This window comes from Grampus griseus (genome assembly GCF_964374135.1).
Source record: "Grampus griseus genome assembly, chromosome: 1".
Lineage (NCBI taxonomy): Eukaryota > Metazoa > Chordata > Mammalia > Artiodactyla > Delphinidae > Grampus > Grampus griseus.
Genome location: NC_139017.1, coordinates 57,888,402 through 57,905,389, shown reverse-complemented (window position 1 = coordinate 57,905,389; position 16,988 = coordinate 57,888,402). Strand labels below are relative to the sequence as shown.

The window sequence follows — 16,988 nt, the reverse complement described above, 5'->3', positions numbered from 1 at the left end:
GAACATGAGGGTGCAGATATTGCTCTGACATAGCAATTTAATTTCCTTTGGATATATACCCAGAAATGGGATTGATGGATCATATGGTAGTTTTATTTTTAATTTTTTTAGGAACCTCCATACTATTTTCCATAGTGGCTATACCAATTTACATTCCCACCAGCAGTGCACAAGGGTTTCCTTTCCTCCACATCCTCACCAGCATTTGTTCTTTCTTGTCTTTTGGATGGTGGCCATTGTGACCTGTGTGATGTGATGTTTCCTTGTGGGTTTTTTTTTTTTTCTCGCAGTATGCGGGCCTCTCACTGTTGTGGCCTCTCCCGTTGCAAAGCACAGGCTCCGGACATGCAGGCTCAGTGGCCATAGCTCACGGGCCCAGCTGCTCTGTGGCATGTGGGATCTTCCCGGACCGGGGCACGAACCCGTGTCCCCTGCATCGGCAGGCGGACTCTCAACCACTGCGCCGCCAGGGAATCCCCCCTCCTTGTGGTCTTGATTTCTATTTCCCTAATGATTTGTGAGGTTGAACACCTTTTCATGTACCTGTTGATCATTTGAATGTCTTATTTGGAAAATCCTTTGCCCATTTTTAAATTGGATTATTTGGGGGGTTTTTTGCTATTGAATTATATGAATTCTTTATATACAGTATTTTGGATATTAACCTCTTATCAGATATATGATCTGCAAATATTTTCTCCCATTGCATTGGTCGCATTTTCATTGTTGATCATTTCCTTGGTTGTGCAGAAGCTTGTATGTTTGATATAGTCATACTTGTTTATTTTTGATTTTTTTGCTTTTGCTTTAGGTGTCATATCCCAAAAATTGTTGCCAAGACTCTCCTATGATTTTAAACATAGTTTTCTATTAGCATCTACTGTATGCTAGATGTTGTGTTAAGGGTAGTGGAAAAGACAGGATTCTGCTGTGTGTGTGTGTGTGTGTGTGTGTGTGTGTGTTGGGGGGGATAGGGTGGAGTAGCTGAGGAGATAAACTAAATATTTTCACATAGTAAATATTTTCACATAGTGATATGTGAAAAGTAAATATTTTCACATAGTGATAAGTGATATAAAAATACTTCTCTATGATAGACTGAACAAACAGTCTTGCTCCCTTAATGCTATTAAAATGACAGTAGAGAGGAACTTTAAGATTGTGGAAGAATAAGACGTGGAGATCACGTTCCTCCCCACAAATACATCAGAAATACATCTACATGTGGAACAGCTCCTACAGAACACCTACTGAAAGCTGGCAGAAGACCTCAGACCTCCCAAAAGGCAAGAAACTCCCCCACGTACCTGGGTAGGGCAAAAGAAAAAAGAAGAAACAGAGACAAAAGAATAGGGATGGGACCTGCACAGCGGGAGGGAGCTGTGAAGGAGGAAAGGTTTCCACACACTAGAAGCCCCTTCGTGGGCGGAGACTGTGGGTGGCGGAGGGGGGAAGCTTCGGAGCCACAGAGGAGAGCACAGCAACAGGGGTGCAGAGGGCAAAGCGGGGACATTCCCGCACAGAGGATCGGTGCCAACCAGCACTCACCAGCCCAAGAAGCTTGTCTGCTCAACCTGGGATGGGTGGGAGTTGAGAGCTGAGGCTCCGGCTTCGGTCGGATCCCAGGGAGAGGACTGGAGTTGGCTGTGTGAACACAGCCTGAAGGGGGCTAGTGTGCCATGGCTAGCCGGGAGGGAGTCCTGGAAAAGGTCTGGACCTGCCTAAGAGGCAAGAGACTTTTTCTTGCCTCTTGGTTTCCTGGTACGCGAGGAGAGGGAATTAAGAGCGCCGCTTAAAGGAGCTCCAGAGACGGGCGCGACCCGCGGCTAAAAGTGCGGAACCCAGAGACGGGGATGAGATGCTAAGGCTGCTGCTGCAGCCCCCAAGAAGCCTGTGTGCAAGCACACCTGTGCAGCAAGCCACTGCCAGGGTCCTGTGATCAAGGGACAGCTTCCCTGGGAGAACACACAGCACGTCTCAGGCTGGTGCAAAGTCATGTTGGCCTCTGCCGCCGCAGGCTTGCCCCGCATTCCATACGCCTCCCTCCCCCCAGCCTGAGTGAGCCAGAGACCCTGAATCAGCTGCTCCTTTAACCCTGTCCTGTCTGAACGGGGAACAGGCACCCTCAGGCGACCTACATGCAGAGGCGGGGCCAAATCCAAAGCTGAACCACAGGAGCAGTGTGAACAAAGAAGAGAAAGGGAAATTTCTCCCAGCAGCCTCAGGAGCAACGGATTAAATCTCCACAATCAACTTGATGTACCCTGCATCTGTGGAATACCTGAATAGACAACAAATCATCCCAAATTGAGGAGGTGGACTTTGGGAGCCGCGATATATATATATATATATATATATATTTTGTGTGTGTGTGTGTGAGTGTGTATGCATATGCTTCTGTGTGTGATTTTGTCTGTATAGCTTTCTTTTTACCATTTGTCCTAGGGTTCTGTCTGTCCCTTTTTTTTTAAGTATAGTTTTTAGCACTTGTTATCATTGGTGGATTTGTTTTTTGGTTTGGTTTGGTTGCTCCCTTCTTTCTTTTTTTTATTACTTTTTAAATCTTTTTTGATAATTATTTTTTATTTTAATAAATTTATTGTATATTATTTCATTTCATTTTATTTTATTTCATTTCATTTTATTTTATTTCATTTCATTTCATCATCTTTCTTTCTTTTTTTCTCCCTTTTAATCTGAGCCATGTGGATGACAGGATCTTGGTGCTCCAGCCAGGCGTCAGGGATGTGCTTCTGAGGTGGGAGAGCCAAGTTCAACACATTGGTCCACCAGAGACCTCCCAGCTCCACGTAATATCAAACGGTGAAAATCTCCCAGAGATCTCAATCTCAACGGCAAGACCTAGCTCCACTCAACGACCAGTAAGCTATAGTGCTGGACACCCTATGCCAAAAAACTAGCAAGACAGGAACACAGCCCCACCCATTAACAGAGAGGCTGCCTAAATTCATAATAAGGTCACAGACACCCCAGAACACACCACCAGATGTGGACCTGCCCACCAGAAAGAGAAGATCCAGCCTCATCCACCAGAGCACAGGCACTAGTCTCTTCCTCCAGGAAGCACAACCCACTGAACCAACCTTAGCCACTGGGGGTAGACACCAAAAACAATGGGAACTACGAACCTGCAGCCTGCGAAAAGGAGACTCCAAACACAGTAAGTTAAGCAAAATGAGAAGACAGAGAAACACACAGCAGATGAAGGAGCAAGGTAAAAACCCACCAGACCTAACAAATGAAGAGGAAATAAGCAGTCTACCTGAAAAAGAATTCAGAATAATGGTAGTAAAGATGATCCAAAATCATGGAAATAGAATGGAGGAAATACAAGAAACGTTTAACAAGGACCTAGAAGAACTAAAGAGCAAACAAACAGTGATGAAGAACACAATAAATGAAATTAAAAATACTCTAGAAGGAATCAATGGCAGAATAACTGAGGCAGAAGAATGGATAAGTGACCTGGAAGATAAAGTAGTGAAAATAACTACTAAAGAGCTGAATAAAGAAAAAAGAATGAAAAGAATTGAGGACAGTCTCACAGACCTCTGGGAGAACATTAAATGCACCAACAATCGAATTATAGGGGTCCCAGAAGAAGAAGAGAAAAAGAAAGGGATTGAGAAAATATTTGAAGAGATTATAGTTGAAAACTTCCCTAATAGGAAATAGTTAATCAAGTCCAGGAAGCACAGAGAGTCCCATACAGGAAAAATCCAAGGAGAAACAGGCCAAGACACATTAATCAAACTATAAAAAATTAAATACAAAGAAAAAATATTAAAAGCAGCAAGGGAAAAACAACAAACAACATACAAGGCAATCTTCATAAGGTTAACAGCTGCTGTTTCAGCACTCTGCAAGCCAGAAGGGAGTGGCAGGACATTTTAAAGTGATGAAAGAGAAAAACCTACAACCAAGATTTCTCTACCCAGCAAGGATCTCATTCAGATTTGATGGAGAAATTAAAACCTTTACAGACAAGCAAAAGGTAAGAAAATTCATTACCACCAAACCAGCTTTAAAACAAATGCTAAAGGAACTTCTCTAGGCAGGAAACACAAGAGAAGGAAAAGACGTACAATAACAAACCCAAAACAATTAAGAAAATGGTAATAGAAACATATATATTGATAATTACCTTAAATGTAGATGGATTAAATGATCCAACCAAAAAACATAGACTGGCTGAATGGATACAAAAAAAAGACCCATATATATGCTGTCTACCAGAGACCCACTTCAGACCTAGGGACACATACAGACTGAAAGTGAGGGGATGGAAAAAGATATTCCATGCAAATGGAAATCAAAAGAAAGCTGGATTAGCAATCCTCATATCAGACAAAATAGACTTTAAAACAAAGACTATTATAAGAGCCAAAGAAGGACACTACATAATAATCAAGGGATCAATCCAAGAAGAAGATATAACAATTGTAACTATTTATGCACCCAACATAGGAGCACCTCAATACATAAGGCAAATATTAACAGCCATAAAAGGGGACATCAACAGTAACACAATCATAGTAGGGGACTTTAACACCCCACTTTCATCAATGGACAGATCATCCAAAATGAAAATAAACAAGGAAACACAAGCTTTAATTGATACATTAAACAAGATGGACTTAATTGAAATTTATAGGACATTCCATCCAAAAGCAACAGAATACACTTTCTTCTCAAGTGCTCATGGAACATTCTCCAGGATAGATAATATCTTGGGTCACAAACCAAGCCTTGGTAAATGTAAGAAAATTGAAGTTGTATCCAGTATCTTTTCTGACCACAATGCTATGAGACTGGATATCAATTACAGGAAAAAATCTGTAAAAAGTGCAAACACGTGGAGGCTAAACAATACACTACTTAATAACGAAGAGATCACTGAATAAATCAAAGAGGAAATCAAAAAATACCTAGAAACAAATGACAGTGAAATCACAGTGACTCAAAACCTATGGGATGCAGCAAAAGCAGTTCTAAGAGGGAAGTTTATAGCAATACAATCCTACCTTAAGAAACAAGAAACATCTCAAATAAACAACCTAACCTTATAGCTAAAGAAATTAGAGAAAGAAGAACAAAAAAAGCCCCAATGTTAGCAGAGGGAAATAAATCATAAAGATCAGATTAGAAATAAATGAAAAAGAAATGAAGGAAACGATAGCAAAGATCAATAAAAGCTGGTTCTTTGAGAAGATAAACAAAATTGATAAACCATTAGACAGACTCATCAAGAAAAAAAGGGAGAAGACTCAAATCAATAAAATTACAAATGAAAACGGATAAGTAACAACTGACACTGCAGGAATACAAAGGATCATGAGAGATTACTACAAGCAGCTGTATGCCAATAAAATGGACAACCTGGAAGAAATGGACAAATCCTTAGAAATGCACAACCTTCTGAGAATGAACCAGGAAGAAATAAAAAATATGAACAGACCAGTCATAAGCACGGAAATTGAAACTGTGATTAAAAATCTTCCAACAAACGAAAGCCCAGGACCAGATGGCTTCACAGGCGAATTCTATCAAACATTTAGAGAAAAGCTAACACTTATACTTCTCAAATTCTTCCAAAATATAGCAGAGGGAGAAACACTCTCAAACTCATTCTACAAGGCCACCATCACTCTGACACGAAAACCAGACACAGATGTCACAAAGAAAACTACAGGCCAATATCACTGTTGAACATAGATGCAAAATCCTCAAGAAAATACTAGCAAACAGAATCCAACAGCACATTAAAAGGATCATACACCATGATCAAGTGGGGTTTATCCCAGGAATGCCAGGATTCTTCAATATACGCAAATTACTCAATGTGATACACCATATTAACAAATTGAAGGAGAAAAATCATATGATCATCTCAGTAGATGCAGAGAAAGGTTTTGACAGAATTCAACACCCGTTTATGATAAAAACCCTCTGGAAAGTGGGCATAGAGAGGACTTACCTCAACATAATAAAGGCCATATATGACAATCCCACAGCCAACATCGTCCTCAATGGTGAAAAACTGAAACCATTTCCACTAAGATCAGGAATAAGACAAGGTTGCCCACTCTCACCACTGTTATTCAACATAGTTTTGGAAGTCTTAGCCACAGCAATCAGTGAAGAAAACGAAATAAAAGGAGTCTAAATCGGAAAAGAAGAAGTAAAGCTGTCACTGTGTGCAGATGACATGATACTATACATAGAGAATCCTAAAGATGCTACCAGAAAACTACTGGAGCTAATCAATGAATTTGGTAAAGTAAGAGGATACAAAATTAATGCACAGAAATCTCTTTCATTCCTGTGCAGTAATGATGAAAAATCTGAAAGTGAAATTAAGAAAACACTCCCATTTACCATTGCAACAAAAAGAATAAAATACCTAGGAATAAACGTACCTAAGGAGGCAAAAGACCTGTATGCAGAAAATTATAAGACACTGATGAAAGAAATTAAAGATGATACAAATAGGTGGCAAGGTATACCATGTTTGTGGACTGGAAGAATCAACATTGTGAAAATGACTATACTACCCAAAGGAATCTACACCTTCAGTGCAATCCCTATCAAATTACCAATGGCATTTTTCACAGAACTAGAACAAAAAAATTCACAATTTGTATGGAAACACAAAAGACCCCGAATTGCCAAAGCAATCTTTAGAAAGAAAAACGGAGCTGGAGGAATCAGGCTCCTGGACTTCAGACTATACCTCAAAGCTACAGTAATCAAGACAGTATGGTACTGGCACAAAAACAGAAATATAGATCAATAGAACAGGATAGAGAGCCCAGAGATAAACCCATGCACATATGGTCACCTTATCTTTGATAAAGGAGGCAGGAATATACAATGGAGAAAGGACAGCCTCTTCAATAGGTGGTGCTGGGAAAACTGGGCAGCTACATGTAAAAGAATGAAATTAGAACACTGCCTAAAACCATACACAAAAGTAAACTCAAAATGGATTAAAGACCTAAATGTACAGCCAGAGAGACACTATCAAACTCCTAGAGGAAATCATAGGTAGAACACTTTATGACATAAATCACTGCAAGATCCTTTTTGACCCACCTCCTAGAGAAATGGAGTTAAAAACAAAAATAAACAAATGGGACCTAATGAAACTTAAAAGCTTTTGCACAACAAAGGAAACCATAAACGAGGTGAAAAGACAACCCTCAGAATGGGAGAATATATTCGTAAATGAAGCAGCTGACAGAGGATTAATCTCCAAAATTTACAAGAAGCTCATGCAGCTCAATATCAAAAAAACAAACAACCGAATCCAAAAATGGGCAGCAGATGTTAATAGACATTTGTCCAAAGAAGATGTACAGATTGCCAATAAACACATGAAAGAAGCTCAACATCATTAATCATTAGAGAAATGCAAATCAAACCTACAATGAGATATCATCTCACACTGGTCAGAATGGCCATCATCAAAAAAATGTAGAAACAACAAATGCTGGAGAGGGTGTAGAGAAAGGGGAACACTCCTGCACTGTTGGTGGGAATGTAAATTGATACAGCCAGTATGGAGAACCGTATGGAGGTTCCTTAAAAAAGTAAAAATAGAACTACCGTATTACCCAGCAATCACACTTCTGGGTATATACCCTGAGAAAACCATAATTCAAAAAAGAGTCATGTACCACAATGTTCATTGCAGCTCTATTTAGAATATCCAGCATATGGAAGCAACCTAAGTGTCTATCGCCAGATGAATGGATGAAGAAGATGTGGCAAATATATACAATGGAATATTACTCTGCCATAAAAAGAAACGAAATTGAGTTATTTGTAGTGAGGTGGATGGACCTGGAGTCTGTCATACAGGGTGAAGTAAGTCAGGAGAAAAACCAATATTGTATGCTAACATATATATGGAATCTAAAAAAAAAAAAAAAGGTCATGAAGAACCTAGGGGCAACACTGGAATAAAGATGCAGATGTACTAGAGAATGGACTTGAGGACACAGGAAGGGGGAAGGGTAACCTGGGACAAAATGAGAGCGTGGCATGGACATATATACACTACCAAATGTAAAACCGATAGCTAGTCGGATGTAGCCACATAGCACAGGGAGATCAGCTCGGTGACTTGTGGCCACCTAGAGGGGTGGGATAGGGAAGGTGGGAGAGAGGGAGACGCAAGAGGGAAGAGATATGGTGATATATGTATATGTATAACTGATTTACTTTGTTATAAAGCAGAAACTAACACACCATTGTAAAGCAGTTATACTCCAATAAAGATGTTAAAAAGAAAATAAAATGACAGTAAAGGGACTTTTAAAAGGCCAAAGAATGGGAGAAGAGACAATGGCAGCAATGGATGAAAAGTAATAGATTAAGACATCTGAGAAAGCTGAGCCAGCAGTGAGGAAGAGCTAGGAACGAACCCTTTTTATATTGTTAAACAAAGGCCTTGGAATTGGTAGCATGAGATAGCTCTTACAGCAAAGGCTGAAAACAGGATGATTTGTTGAGGATCTGACTAAGAAGCAGTTGGATTCTCTGATCCCTTCTTGTACAACTCATAGCAAATGATTCTCCCTTTTCTACCTTAAGAGAACAGTAGAATTTTTTTTCTGTGGTGGTGGTTAAAGAGAGACTTTCTGGACTATTGCACCACAGGCTCACTTAAGGGTGTGTATGGGCTATTTACTGAAGATAGGTAAGTTTACATACTGAATGTGAGAGCTGTTAACCTTATTCCCCCTGTGACGTGTCAACATTAATCTTTGCATGCTTTTTTTGTCTCTGTCTTAGAATTGAGGAAGTACAGGTATCTTAGTTTTAGAACCCAGATCTTTTCTGTTATTTTTTGATGAGGGAGCCAGTTCAGAATCAAACTTCCTGTTACAGGTATTATAGCATTTTTATTATTGTTTTCCTGTTTTACTTTGCATTATTATTTAACTTGATGAATATTTCTAACATACAGAAAAGTACAGAAAATAATGAGACTCTTGACTTATCTTGCAGTTTTAATAAATAGTAACACTTTACCATATTTGTCTTAGGTCTGCCTTTTGAGAATTAAATATTTTTTTATACTTAAAACCCTCTCATCTCATTCCATTCTCCCAGAGTAACCACCATATGAAGTTGGGAAGGATCCTTCTCAAGCGTGTATAAGCTTTTTTTAAACATATATTGTATCTACAACTGTATATAAAGTATTGTTTGTATAATTTAGAATTTTATATAGTTTCAAACTGTAGTTATCTTTTTGACCTATGCCTTTTTGTTTACTTTTTGAGGTTCCTGCTGATAAATGTAGATCTAGTTTAATTATTTTAACTTCTCTGTAGTAATCCATTGCATGAACATTTCTATTCCCCTGTTGATGGACATTTAAGTTGCTCTGAATTCATAATTGTGAGTGTCAGTACTGCATTTAGTATTGTTATTCATGTCTCCTTGTGCTCATATATATATACTTAGTGATTTAAGGAGTGGAATTGCTTTTCATAGGGTTTGAATGCCCATTTTAACCATATTAAATATTGCCATATTGCTCTTTTGTGGGTTTGTACCATATCGACACTTGGTATTGTTTTTTAGTTTCTGCCAGTCTGATAGTTGTCAGATGCTTGTGTTTGTGTGTGTGTATGTGTGTGTTTTGTTTTGTCATTTTGTATTTTTTGTATTTCTGTGATTACTAGCGAAGAGAGTTTCTTCATTTGTTTGTTTATCTTGGTTTCTTATTTGATGAATTGCCTATTCATAGCCTATAACCATTTTCCTAATAGATTGTTTCTTTCTTCTTATTGATTTGTTAGAAGTATGTCTGTGTGTGTGTGTGTGTGTGTGTGTGTGTGTGTGTGTGTGTATGTGTATTTTGGATATTGCTACTTTGCCAAATGCTATTTTGGTAATTGAGTTCTAGTTGTATTGTGAGACTGATTTATATGATTTTAGATTGAGTATTTTTCATGATTTCATTTATTTGTCTCATTGGCTTGTCAGATAGAACATTTTGTTTGGTTTCTTAGTGGTTGCTTTTGGGATTTTAATATAATTGCTATTACATTGTACTTTTGAGTAATATTATCCTACTTCATCAGTATTATAAGAACCTTACAACAGTATACTTCCATTTCTTCTCTCTCAGCCTTTGTACTATTTTTTGTCAAACGTTTTACTTCTATAGATATTATAACCATCCCCCCATAAATCATTATTAATTTTGGTTTAAACAATAAATTATGTTTTTTGGAGAATTTTAAAAAGTTCTGTATATACATGTATTTATCATTTCTGGTGTACTTCATTGTCTTGTTTTCCATTCACTCTTTCATTCATTCTTTCATGTGTGTTTTAAAAATATATATATATATATATTTATTTAGGGCTGCATTGGGTCTTCGTTGTTGCGCGTGGGCTTTCTCTAGTTGAGATGAGTGTGGGCTCCTCTTCTTTGTGGTGCATGGGCTCCTCGTTGCAATAGCTTCTCTTGTTGCAGAGCACGGGCTCTAGGCACGCAGGCTTCAGTAGTTGTGGTGCACGGGCTTAGTTGCTCTGCGGCATGTGGGATCTTCCTGGACCAGGGATTGAACCTGTGTCCCTTGCATTGGCAGGCGGATTCTTAACCACTCTGCCACCAGGGAAGTCCCCATTCATTCTTTTGAATTCCATCTGTAATTTTCCTTCCACCTGAAGGACAGCTTTTATCATTTCTTTAGTGTAGATCTGGTGATGAATCTTTCACCTTCTATATCTGAGAACGTCTTTATTTACCCTTTATGCCAGAAAGGCAGTTCCAAATGAGTATAGAATTCTAAATTTACTTTTTTTCTTTCAGTATTTTAAAGATGTTGCTCCATTGTCCATTGTCTTGCATTGTTTCAGATGAGAAGTCTTTCTCCTCAGAATGAAATGTATTTCTCAGTTTAAAATGTTCTTTTTGTGGTTTTAAGTATTTTGACTTTGATATACCTTGGTATAGTTTCCCCCCCGCCATGTTTCTTGTTCTTGGGGTTCTTTGAGATTCCTGGATTGGTAGGATTATAGTTTCCATAAGATTTGGAAAATTTTTGGTCATTATTTCTTCAGATATTTTTCTGTCACCTTTTCCATTTTGGGAACTCCAATTACACATCTGTTAGGTTGGTTGAAGTTATACCATAGCTCACACATAAACAGTTCTGCTTATTTATGTTTTATCTTTTTCCCCTGTCTAGTTCATTTTGGATAGTTTCTATTTCTGTTGTCACATTCACTACTTTTTTCTATAATCTGTTGTCTCTCCTTAACTTGGAGAACACATATAGGTAGTTATAGTAACTTTTTTATGACTGTATTTGCTTATTTTATTACTTGTGTCGTTGCTGCATCTGTTTTTATTGATGGATTTTTTTCACCTTATTTTGGGCCGTATTTTCCTTATTTGCATGCTTATTAATCTTTTGATTGGATGCCAGAAATTGTACATTTTAACTTGTTTAGTGTTGCTATTTTTGTATTCCTTTACACATTTCTAAACTTCGTTCCGGCATGTAGTTAAGTATTTTCAAAACAGTTTGATTATCTTGAAGCTTGTTTTTTAAGCTTTGTTAGGTAGAGATAGAATAGATTTTTGGCAGTCTCATTGAGTGTTCTACCTGATGCCTGTGTATTTTGAGGTTTTTCTGCCTAGCTCCTGGGATAATGTATTATTTCTGGTCCTTTGTCTGAAATTCATCCATTCATATAACTAGCCTGCTGTTTTGTTGATTAAAGTAGGAATTCTATCTTTCTCATTGCATTTTAGCCAGTAACTTCAATTTGTTTGCTTTTGGTCCATTGAAATTTATTGTGATTTTTTTTTTTTTTTTTTTTTTTATGGCTCACTATATGGTCTGTTTTGTTAAATGTTCACCTTCATTTAAAAGCTGTGTTATTTGCTGTGCTTTATAAATGTAGAGTTTGTTAATATTATTCAAAAACTTATTTTCTCCTTGCTCCATCAATTATTGATTGGGGTATGTTAAAAATACAATTTTTGATTGTTTATTTTTCATTGACTTCTATGATTTTTACTTCATGTATTTTGAAGCCCATTATTAGGTGCATACATGTTTAGGATTGTTACGTCTTCTGGATGAATCATCCCCTTTGTCACTATGAATTGTATATGTTTATTGCTGGAAATATACTTTGTTCTGGAGTCTGCTTTTATATTTTCTGATGTTAGTATAGCCTCGGTAGCTTAGTTATGACTAGAGTTTCTATGGTATATTCTTCTCTACCCTTTTACTTTTCTTCTGTTGTTTTTATATTTTAAAAATGTGTCTCTTAACTGTATGTAATTGAGTTTTTAATGCAATCTAGTAAGCTCATTAATTCAAATACTTAAGTTCATTTAAATGTAATATATAATAATTATCAATGTGGTCAGGCTTGAGATCTACCTTGTTGGTATTTGCTTTCTGTTTTTCCATATATTCCTTATTTACCCTTTCTCCTTTCTTGCTTTCTTTAGAGATCATTGAGTTTCCAGGGTTTCATTTTAGTATAGCATCTTCTCTGTTTTTCACATATTGCTTATTATTGTATTTCTAGTGGTTTCTCTAAAGATTGCAAAATGCCTTTTTTACTTTGCACAGTCAACCTTGAGTTTATAGTATGCCACTTCAAGGACATTGTATTCACAGTCAACACTGAATATACAGTTGACCCTTAAACAATGCAGCTATTAGGCATGCTGACGCCTGCGAAGTTGTAAATCCGCATCTAACTTTATAATCAGCCCTCCATATCCACGGTTCATTATCCATGGATTCAACCAGCTATGGATCGTGTAGTACTGCAGTTTGTATTTATCGAAAAAAATCCATGTATAAGTGGACCCATGCAGTTCAAATGTGTGTTGTTCAAGGGTCAGCTATATACCATTTTATGGAAAGTGCAAGGCCTTATAGTATTTCAGTTTACCAAGCTCCTGCCTTTTGTGATTCAAATTATATTATAAACCCCACCAGTTATTTTTGCTTTAAACAGTTAATAGTCTTTTGAAGAAATGATGCAAAAAAAAATAAACAGAAAAGACCCTTTTAAACCAAAATATTTACCCTTTGAGATGTCTCCATTTTCTCTTGTAGATCTGAGGTTCCATCTGAGTCATTTCCCTTTTGTCTGTATAATTTTCTTTACTATTTCTTGTATAGATGATAGTTCTGTATAGAAGTCTAGTTTTTTTTTTCTTTTAACACTTTAAAGACATATTTTCATTTTCTATTTGCTCCTTTGTTTCTGATGAAATTTTCAGTCATTCTTAATCTTCTTCCCCTAGTGTATCCTTTTTAGCTGCTTTTAAATGTTCTTTTTGACATTAGTTTTCAGTTTGACTGTGATATTCCTAGCTTTCATTTAAAAAATATTCATCCTGCTTGTGTTTCACAGAACAGGAGGATCTGTTTGTTGGACATGTGAACCATTATTTATTCAACCCTGTGCTCTCTCTCCTTTTCCTTAGGATTCAAGTCATATGTTTTATTGTTTCATTTTTAAAAAATTATTCATTTTATTTATTTTTGTCTGCGTTGGGTCTTCATTGGTGCACGCGGGCCTTCTCTAGTTGTTGAGAGTGTGGGCTACTCTTCGTTGTGGAGTGCGTGCTCATTGTGATGGCTTCTCTTGTTGCGGAGCATGGGCTCTAGGCTCACGGGCTTCAGTAGTCATGGCACGCGGGCTCAGTAGTCGTGGCACACAGGCTTAGTTGCTCCGTGGCATGTGGGATCTTCCCAGACCAGGGCTCAAACCCGTGTCTCCTGCATTGGCAGGCAGATTCTTTTTTTTTTTTTTTTTTTTTTGGCAGGCAGATTCTTAACCACTGCGCCACCAGGGAAGCCCTTTATTGTTTCATATTATCCCACATATTTCTGATGCTCTGTTTTTATTTTTTCTCTCTCTGAATTGGATTGAGTAATTTATATTGAACTGTCTTTGAATTCGTTATTCCTTTCCTCGGCTCTGTCCATCTGTTCCTAACTTCATTTATTATTTTTGTATTTCAGACTTTTTATTCTTCATTTCTAGGTTTACACTTTGTTCTTTCAGTTCTTTTCTAATTCTCCTTTTTTTCGCTCATTTTGTCCATTTTCTCAATTTTTCTTTTTTTTATACAGCAGATTCTTATTATCTGTTTTATACATATTAGTGTATATATGTCAATCCCAATCTCCCAGTTCATCCCACCAACCCCCCCCTTAATTCTTTAATAATATAGAGAAATATTTTAAAGTCTTTTTTGCTCATTCCAGCAAGTGGGTCACCTGTGAATTTCATTCTTTTGCCTGTGTTTTTTTTTTTTTAATTTAATCTATTTTATTTATTTATTTTTGGCTGTGTTGCGTCTTCGTTGTGGTGCATGGGCTTCTCATTGCAGTGGCTTCTCTTGTTGCGGAGCACGGGCTCTAGGCATGTGGGCTTCAGTAGTTGTGGCACGCAGGCTCAGTAGTTGTGGCTCGCGGGCTCCAGAGCACAGGCTCAGCAGTTGTGGCACACGGGCCCAGCCACTCCGCAGCATGTTGGATCTTCCCTGACTAGGGCTCGAACCCATGTCCCCTGCATTGGCAGGCGGATTCCCAACCGCTGGGCCACCAGGGAAGTCCCATTTTGCCTGTTTTTTTCTCTTGACTTTTCCTACTTCTTTCCCTGTCTTGTAATTTTAAAGTTGTATTCAAGAGCAGTAAAGAGACTAAAGTAGTTAATACTTTCTTTCTGAATGGTCTTGTCTTTCCATTTGTCAGGGAGCAAGGATAAGAGACTCACCTCTTTGGTCTAATCAGTAATTTAGCTGAGTTGGTGCTCAGTTGTTGCTTGAGCTAGTTTCAGTTCATTGAAAGTGAAGTTGGGAATTCTATGACAATCCAGTGGTTAGGATTCTGTGCTTTCACTGCCGAGGGCCTGGGTTCAGTCCCTGGTCAGGGAACTAAGATCCTGCAAGGTGAAGTGGCCATGCTTTTTTGTAGTATGTGCAATATCTCAGTGAGTCTTCAAATTTTGACTGGCGTATTCTTATCAGTCTATAAACATATAGATTCCTGGAATCTTTTCTAGAGTAACAGAATCATATAAAATCCATCCCAGTGTCTATTTTAAAAAATGCCTCAAATAATTCTGTTGCATAGCCAGGTAAATGAAAGTTTTATTAATCTTTCTTGTTGTTGTTTGTTTTAGAAATGCTCCACTGGACTTTTTTATTCTTTTAAAATATATATAGGAAAGTTAGAATTGTAGTTGTTCATAAAACATGTCTTATTGTTATTCCACTTTTAGCTTTTGATATTCTTTTTATGTATATTTATCAGATGTAGCTGAAATTCATTGGTTCATTGTGTACATTTTAATAGTAAAAGGTATCTTTTTGTAATTTTATTTAATTTATTTATTTTGGCTGTGCTTGTGGGATCTTAGTTCCCCTAACAGGGGTTGAACCCACTCCCTTGGCATTGAAAGGGCAGAGTCCTAACTATTGGACCACTAGGGAGTTCCCCTGTAATTTTATTTTTTGATAACAAAAAATGTTAAACTTATAATCACCATTTATCTATTACATCTTTGTTTCTGTTACCAATGTGTGTTATTTTACCCTCCCTCCACTTGATAATATTAAAATTTTGTTTTTAAATTTTTGAGTTTAACTGAAATCTTTCATAGAAAGATATTAATTCTCACATCTGTGTGAGTAATTAATGACCAGAAATAGTAAATTAGATTTCTGAAAAGCATGAATTTCTTCCTATTTATTATGTTTCTTACTCCCCTGCAAGTTAAATTCTTATGGGGAAAGTGATTTCAGTGTTTAGAAACTACATTGGCTCCACTATGTTTTTGTTTTTTAAATTAAAAAAAAATTTTTTGGCCACACCACACAACATGTGGTATCTTATTAGTTCCCCAACCAGGAATCGAACCCCCACCCCCTGCATTGGAAGCACAGAGTCTTAACACTGGACCACCAGGGAAGTTCCTCCACTACAGTTTTTGTCTTGATGTTTTATTAGTTTGGTTGGGGAAGAGAAAGCCAGGACAGATAACAGAATTGCCATTTCCGATAAATAGTTTTTTCTGCATGGTCAATGAGAAATGTAGTTGAAAACACCCGTTTACCCGTTTTTTTCAAGTTAGTTTTAGGGGAAATGGCTTGCTTTTAAAAATGCCAGTTAGCAAGTGGAAAATGACTAAATAGAAATAAGAGACTAACTTAAGTGGATGAGTTAGGTTGCTTCATACTGATTATACTGTGGTGTTAAAGAAAACTTTGAACTCAAAGTTATGTTTTTAAAAGAACAATTATAATTTTCTATTATAGGAATCACATGCAGCCCAACTACAGATCCTTATGGAATTCCTCAAGGTTGCAAGAAGAAATAAGAGAGAGGTATATTATTTTGTGTATTTTACGTAATGTGTCATTTACTATTGTTGACTCTTCCCATTTTTTTCTCCATTTTTGTGAAGGCATTTCAGGTTAAAAATTTTATTTAAACATTTAAAAGCATTTGAGTTTTCAGGAGTTTTATTTTTTTTTAAACTTTGTTATTTTAACTTCTTTTACGTTTACAACTTGATATTTTAAAAATCCCTTTCTGGAGGTGTGCTAAAAAGTTTTCTATAGGAGTGAATATAATGATGTTACCTCAAAGCTATAAAGAATAGATAGTAGAATTATCAAATGGCAGCCTAACTTTCACCCTGAAAAGAAAACGTAGGAAAATTTAGATAATGAAGTCTTAAGTAGAGAGGGTTACAATTTTCCTATGATTAAAATACATCTTGGTGGGGGGAAACAAGTAAAAATATAGCTACCTATGTAGAACTTGGAAAGTGTAAGTCATGCAGGATAACTAACAGATAACTTTTTATTAATAATTTTATAACAGAATGTCCTAATTTAACATTTATAAGATTCCTCAGTCATTTCACAATAGTATAAAATATGGGAAAAT

General features: G+C 37.0%; 1 protein-coding gene across 5 annotated transcripts in view; it reads left to right on the top strand.

Moving 5' to 3' along the window:
- COP1 (COP1 E3 ubiquitin ligase) overlaps positions 1-16,988 on the top strand; it is a gene marked incomplete at its 3' end in the record, with an annotated part of 273,496 nt that overhangs the window by 55,545 nt on the left and 200,963 nt on the right. For all 5 annotated transcript variants that reach the window (XM_082656826.1, XM_082656825.1, XM_082656827.1 and 2 more), the window contains exon 6: positions 16,352-16,420. In XM_082656826.1, the coding sequence (XP_082512952.1) occupies positions 16,352-16,420 (69 nt within the window). The remainder of the gene's footprint in view (positions 1-16,351; positions 16,421-16,988) is intronic.